At 34.0% G+C, this 7,933-nt stretch overlaps 1 protein-coding gene across 1 annotated transcript; it reads left to right on the forward strand.

Annotated features, from left to right (window-relative positions):
• Positions 1-1,291: 1,291 nt before the first annotated feature.
• Positions 1,292-6,133, forward strand: LOC106103165 (slit homolog 2 protein-like). Its single transcript, XM_013282851.1, has one exon. The coding sequence runs from the start codon at positions 1,458-1,460 to the stop codon at positions 5,490-5,492; it is 4,035 nt and encodes a 1,344-aa protein (XP_013138305.1). The 5' UTR covers positions 1,292-1,457; the 3' UTR covers positions 5,493-6,133.
• Positions 6,134-7,933: the final 1,800 nt, after the last annotated feature.

A 7,933-nucleotide genomic window follows, 5' to 3' on the forward strand; every position in this document is an offset into this window, starting at 1 on the left:
TAGTGGTCCGTAAAACAATAAGATTGAGATCCAGTCCTAGCGCACATCGACTTGTTTTCTCAGCAAGATATAAGTTAAACAGCTAGTTTCAACGTATGTTAAGTAGGTGATATCACGGACTGGGTGAATACGATAAATTTTAATAGCTTCTCGTTAAAGAACATCTACATACAGAAGTATAATAAATTCATCCCCGATCAAGATACGATAAGCACAGCTTAGAAAACTGGTTATTTCACAATATGTAATTTAATAAATATTTTAATATCCAATGCATAATAAATAAGATTTTATTCAGTGTTTACTGATTTTATACATTTTATAGCCGTGATCTTAATATTTCAAAGACATTTAAGCTTATAAAATTAAAAAAAAAACGTCGCGCTTAAATAGAATGTGTGGCTTATTAAATCATTCCTATATTTTTAAAGCACACAGTAAAGTGGCAACCCTATTTTCTACGTAAAATGACTGAAAAAAAGTTTGCTTAATCGTTTTTATAGCCCTAAATATAAGTGAATACGTTAACTTTAGCAGCATATGGTGTCGCTGAAACTATTACGCGAGGCTTTTATCTCGTTTTCGCGGATGGCCGAGTAAAAGTTTTGTAAAGTTGAGCAACACAACAGGTGCTCTTGATGTCGAAGTCTTAAAAAAATACCCGAGAATATACAGTTTTGCACACAGTGTGGGTTATTTTTTTGTGGCGAAGTTACAAAAAATAAATAAACATTTGCAGAATACGATTTTTATTTATCCATTCAATTTTTGGATGAGAGCCAAAAGTGTCTCAACATTATAGAGTAGATTACTCAACAAAGGCAATGGTGACCATTGTTCTATACTGATTGGTTATTGATCTATGTAGATATACAAAGCATGAAATAAGTGTGCCACGATCTTGTCAATTAAGACACCATTTTGTAGATGGCAAAAAACTTCCAACTCTTGTCAATTATTTAAAATCTCTACTTGATTCCACGATTAATAGAATCATTATAACTTATAAATAATCGATTTAAAAAAAATCGCCTTAAACTTTACAAATTGCGATTTTTTTTTATTTATAATATGATAAATGAATTAATTTATGGAAAAAAAATCACATTATTTTATTTAGCCGTTATTCATAATTAACGCTTGATATACTCGCACGGGAATAAATAATTTAACGGCTTATGCACCCTTGATAATACCTATGAGATGAAGTTTCCTTAGACGGCGGGCGGGCGGCGCGGGGCGTCGGCGTCGTGGGGCGGAGCCTCGTAGCGACGCTCAGTCGGTGGCCCACCGTCGTCCGAGCCGCACGCTCGCAATTAACGCGACACCACTATGCCACGCGATTCGCGATGTCGTTACTACCGCGTGAATATTTATGACGCGATCGAGCACACCGCCTCATTATAAATGGCAAAGCCGATCACGCTGTCTTACTATAGCACGCTAAAGACTTTAAAATGCCAATAAAAGAAAATCTTGTGAATGGACTCGAACGTAGAACTTTCAATTGTATTATTGTGTATGTGTTATTCTACTGTTATGTTGTCGAAAGGAGCACCGCGGCAGAGATGCCTCACGAGTGCGCCTACCGCAGCTTCGAGTCCGAAACGCCGGAGAACGCAGTGCTTTTCTGCAAGATCCGAACTATTAGCAGTTTGGAGCATCTGTTACGGAACATCAGCCGAACGCATTTCGACGATTTGATTTCCTTGCACGTGCAATGCAGTGAAATTCTCTTCTTTGAAAGCACGCTCGCAACTCACACCGACAAAAATTCCGGAAAGAGTAGTGACTTGAGTAAACTGAGAGATCTCGTCATTGACAAATGCAAGATCCGTCAGATACCGGCGCGTGCTTTTGAAAACTTTAAGGATCTGAAACGATTGCATGTTACGACTCACAACAGTGAATGGTCCCCTATGACAATGGAGCTGCACGAGCAGGCATTTTCAGGTTTGAATGAACTCATCGACCTCGATTTAAGTGATAACAACATTTGGAGTACGAAAACTGAGACGTTTTGTTGGTTGTATAGTTTAAAAACTTTAAATTTAAGTCAAAATCACTTGCAGAGTATCAAGACTGTTGGTTTTTCAGATTCATTAAGAGAGCAAAATTTGAGCGTAAGAAGTTGTAATTTAGTATTAGAGACCCTTGATTTGTCTTACAATGATTTGATTGTTGTTACTGATAATAGCCTTTCGAAGCTTCGTTCATTGTCAAGATTGTTTCTTCAAAACAATGCGATTTCAAGTCTCGAAGTAGGAGCTTTCGCTGGACTTCTCGGTTTACACGTTTTAAATTTATCTAGTAATTTTATAAATTCGATTCCTCCGGATTTGTTTTCCGATACCAAATCTTTAAAGGAAATAATATTAAGTAACAATACAATAAATGTACTCCCACCCGGTCTTTTCGAAGGCTTAGACCAACTTCAAACATTAGACCTTTCACATAACGAACTCACTAGTCAGTGGATTAATAAGGGATCATTTGTAGGGTTACTGCGTATGGTAATTTTAAACCTGTCATATAATAGACTTACAAAGATCGATCGTTACATGTTTCAAGATTTGTATAGTTTGCAAAAATTAAACTTAGAGCACAATGAAATTACAAATATTGAGGAACATGCTTTTATAGAATTAAGAAACCTACATTCTCTTACTTTGTCGCATAACAAACTCTCCCATCTCCACACGCACTTGTTTACAGATTTGCACGTTTTACATGAATTATTCATTGATAATAATAAAATACGACATATTGATGAAAATGCTTTTGACAATATGACAACTATAGAGGATTTGGGATTGAATGATAATTTGATGTCGTCCATACCCTCATCTATACGCAAATTACGGTCTCTGAGGTCACTGGACATCGGAAACAACAACATAAGCCACCTAAGCCGAGATCATTTTCGCGGCTTGTCTGAGCTTTTCGGGTTGCGGCTGGTAGATAACAAAGTTACTTATTTAAATGAAGACACCTTCGAACATTTACCTCAATTACAAGTACTTAATTTAGCATCAAATAAAATAAAACACGTAACTCCTGGTTGTTTTCGTAAAAACATTAATCTCAAATTACTACGTATGGATGGGAATGAGATAACGTCATTCGATGGAATTTTCTCCACTCTAAATAATTTAGTTTGGCTCAATATGTCGGCGAACAAAATAGTATCATTTGATTTCAAAAGTTTTCCTAACAGCTTAGAATGGTTAGATATGCACATGAATCATATCGAAAGTTTCTTAAATGACGATTTATACTATACTGGTAATATAAAACTATTGGATCTTAGCCATAATAATATAAGTCAATTAACAGTAACATCTATACCGAAAACAGTCGAAAAGTTGTATTTAAACGATAATTATATTCAACATATTCAAGTTGCTACATTTTCCAAGTTACAAAGACTTTCTATGGTAACTTTAAATAATAATAAACTCGTTCAACTTGACATGAATGCCTTTCGTTTAGATCAAATCGATGAAGATAGTGATTTGCCCGAGTTCTTTATAAGCGGAAACCCATTTGTTTGTGATTGTTCAATGGAATGGATTCAACGCATTAATTATTTGAGCCACAGTCGACAGTACCCGCGTGTATTAGATCTAGACAAAGCGTATTGTTCACTCGTCCACTCACGTACAAAACAGAAAAAAATGATTATAGACATGTCACCTTCTGATTTTCTCTGTCCCTACGAAAGCCATTGTTTCGCCCTCTGTCATTGTTGTGATTTTGTCGCATGCGATTGTGAAATGATTTGTCCCAATAATTGCAAATGCTATCACGATATAACATGGAACGCAAATGTTGTTGATTGCTCTAATGCGGGGTACACAGAAGTTCCGGAGCGAATCCCTATGGATGCCACTGAAATATATTTAGATGGAAATCATATAAATAATTTAGGAAATCATGTATTTATAGGAAAAAAGAAATTGCAAGTCCTTTATTTAAATAATACGAAATTAAAAGAAGTTAATAATCAAACATTCAAAGGAGTAGATTCCTTGAGAGTATTACATTTGGAAAATAATAAATTGGTTGAATTAAAAGGTGACGAATTTCTTCATTTAAATAACTTGAACGAACTATATTTAGATCACAATGCAATTGTACATGTGGCCAATAACACTTTTTCGTCATTAAAATCTCTTTCCGTTCTTCGTATCGACGACAATAAGCTTGTGAATTTTTTCCCTTGGAAATTATTAGCTTCTTCTTCTAAAAGTCTTGCACACGTTTCCATAGAAGGCAATCAGTACTCTTGTGATTGTAAAAGCATTGCCGAGTTAGATTCATGGTTGCGACGCGATCCAGGTGACCCAGAAAAAATGTTATGCACAGACAGCAAAGGTAACCCCACTAAAATAACTATTGCTTCAGTTTTAAGTCATTGTAAAGAGTACATGGGTTCTATGAATGATCCTGATGTCTCCAAAAATGAGATCATTTCGACATCTTTATTCCTTCCTGACAACTATTTTGCAATTATTTGTGGCGTTATAATAATTGTTGTTCTTGTATGTCTCATAGGTGCAATTTTCTACGCTTTTCGATACGACGTCAGTGACTGGTTGTATACAAAGTACGGTGTACCTTTGTTCAAAGAACAGTCGTGCGCTAACGTGGATATGTTAGAGGGAAATCCGAATCATATGTACGATTACTACGTGATATGCAATACCAAAGATACACAATTTATTTATCATAATATTATGTCTGAGATAGAGTTCAGAAAAATGACCGCCAAAAAACTGTCACTGAACGAGTCCACATTGAATATTCTAACGTTGGATAGTTTCTCGAAATCTCCTAAATTAACTAAACGTTTGTTAATAGTTCTCACAACTAATTTTATATGTAACGATCTGTGTGACATTCACTTTAAGAACATGTTTTATAGCTATTTAAAATCATTAAATCGTAGCGATTTGAATAAGGTAATATTCATTAAGATAGTTGATAACAACCAAATAAATGACGAGCTGGGATTTTTATTAGATAATTTTAAGAATTTATCTTGGAACGACCCACGGTTTTGGGACAGATTCGTAGCTTTGCTCAACTCCACTGACACAATTATAACCGTAAAAAGCTCCGAAAAGAGTGTTTTTAAGAAATCTTTGAGGCATACACCAACTTTAAGGTATACCACAATGCCGGTCTCGAACGATACTTGCTCAAAGACTAATTTTACAAATTCATTGCAGTATTGCAAAAGGAACGATGGAGAGTCGTCACACAACGAAAGTTCCCCTTCCTCAGATAATAACACGTACGGCGAAGGGAACGAGTCTAACAATAGTTACATGTCGATCGACAACAGGACATGTTCTCGTTTTAATTATGACCTCAGGCTATCCCCTAGTAGTGGTCACGTCTATTCTAGAGTCGAGGACATTTCTCCGACCACACCTCGCTCTATAACAGGCTCTTGTTCGGCTAAAGGACGCACGTATTTCGTATGAGATAAATTAAACGCTTCATGTTCCAAACTTTTCGTATTTACGATTTATTATAATTCAAATTATTGTAATGCACAATTCCCATACATTTGATCACTAAGTGATCGTACACTTTGTAAATATCAGCAATCGAGATATAAATTCTTGTCAATTTTTGCATACGTAATAAAACCTATGAAATATGAATTGTAAGTACGTGTAATAAATTTCTATGATGAAATATTTTGTACAAAGTTCACGTGAAAATGTTAAGTCTGAATATAAAACATTTTTTTTTAATATAGAGATAATTTATTGATTGTATTTACATAGTTTATACGTGTGGACATTCGAAAATTCACTGTAAAGCAACACCAAATAGTATTAAGATAAAAAAAAAATTCATTGTCACGAGAAGTAAATAAGATCCCTAATATAAAACCAAGTCATTTAATATTTTCACCCTGTCATGATTTCATTTATTTCGTACTTATTTTTTTGCTATGTTTAGTCTTTGTGCAAATAAATTACATATTTTGTTGTTACTTTTATTTACTTATGTTATAAATATACTATTAATGCATTTATTAATGTGCTTGCGAAGATATAAACTTGTATATAAGAATAAATGTTTGCTATGTTATCGTTTTGTATTGGCATAGATGTGTCGCTTGAACTATTTAAGTAATTAAGGTAAATCGTGATATTAGATATAATAATTATAAATTTGAAAATAAATGTAATTTTTGGATTGTAATTATTAGTCTTAATGAAAATTATTGTTTTGTATAAAAATGTACAAAGATATCTTGAAGCCGTAATAAATTATACCGACGTTTTTATACTCATTATGTTTTTTATTTCAAACATCTTCTTCGGGTAAATTTTAATTATGTCTTATTAATGAAAACAAAATTTACAGAAGAAATTACTGTTTACAAAGTAAAATTTGAGTAACGTTTTTGGCATAAATTAAAACGATTCAATTACTTTGAAATTAGAATACAATTAAACAAATAAAAATTTTAATGGAAAGTGTAGTAGAATAAGAATAAGATTTGTGTTAATGTGACCTTTTGTTTTAGAATTGTTTAAAAAACATCTTACGATAAACGAATTTTGCTTTTCAATCTTTTTCAAGCAAGCAATATTACAAAATAGTAAAGCTACTACGACATTATCTAATGTGCACATTCTACACAGAATCTAAGTCGATGAACCTTCAATCTATCGTAAATTATATTGCGTGTACCTCATACTAAAATGTTATAAGATTTTCTTAGGAAAAATATTTTTTTTGAGTTCTAAATTACAGAAAGCTGTAAAGGAATACGAGTACGTTCGTTTCCTGAATAAAGACAGTTGAGGTTGCATGAAGCAGCGCTTTGGGTACTGTTTTGTTTCTCCACAGACAAACGACGACGCAGCTACGTTTGAGAGAACCACAAACATAATGCCTTTGAAAGAGTCGTAACTTGATAAATTTAATGTAAACAGAATTTATTTAGTACTTAGTTTAAGCTACTTCTGTTTGTTTGCTAATTTAACTAAAATATGTACCTTAACATTGATAAACTTAAAACTGTTTCTTTACTCTAAATAACTCGTCAACATGGGTCTGTCACAGTCTTTTTTTTTATAACATGAGGTGGCAAACGAGCAAGTGGCCACCTGAATCCGCCAAAATAGCGAAGCGACCCCTGCCCATAGACATCTGTAATTGCAGATGCGTTACCTACCCTCATCGGACGTAGAAGACGCACATAAAGAGGATATTTCCCCTTCCTATGCATCTCCTCCATCGTCAAATCCACTTCCCCTTCCCATCCTCTCATAAGAAAAGGGTGGTAAAGAGAAAAGGATCTAAATTAGGCCTAGTCTAAGAATAAATATTCAACACATATACATACAATACAATATATTACTCTATTGGTTGTATTAACAGGCGCACATTACTAAACTATCGCACAACTGTTGTGCGATTGTCAATTGTTTCGCAGCCTATTCAACTGTTTTGTTTAATTGCACAATTAAAAAACGAGTAGTGTGCGCACCTTCATATAAGTTCATAGGTATTAAAGCGCGACTAAACACTTTGTGCGACAGTTTAGTCACAGGTGTGCGAGTTCTAAGATTCTATTATATAGTTTTATATGAAAGTTGTTGAGATAAGATTCTATGCTTCATTAAAAATGCTAAATAGAAACGTTTTCATTGATTTCACCATCTGGACTGTCCATCTGGAACAAGAAGCCTGATAAATGCTAACCGTTTCCGGATCGATAGATTAGATTAGCCCACATATTGTAGATAAATTGAATCACCGATTACTCTTAATGCTAATACTTTATACATTGTATGTAAATACGATTCGACTAACTATGACTAACTTAGCTTTCGACCTCGACTCCATCCACATATAATTTAAAAAGGCAAAAGTAAGTAGCCCATGTGTTCTTCCACAC

The sequence above is a fragment of the Papilio polytes genome, unplaced genomic scaffold (genome assembly GCF_000836215.1).
Source record: "Papilio polytes unplaced genomic scaffold, Ppol_1.0 DF823868.1, whole genome shotgun sequence".
Classification (NCBI taxonomy): domain Eukaryota; kingdom Metazoa; phylum Arthropoda; class Insecta; order Lepidoptera; family Papilionidae; genus Papilio; species Papilio polytes.

Excerpts from the sequence above, each read along its gene's own strand:
- LOC106103165 (XM_013282851.1), top strand. The coding sequence starts at position 1,458 with ATGCCAATAAAAGAAAATCTTGTGAATGGACTCGAACGTAGAACTTTC.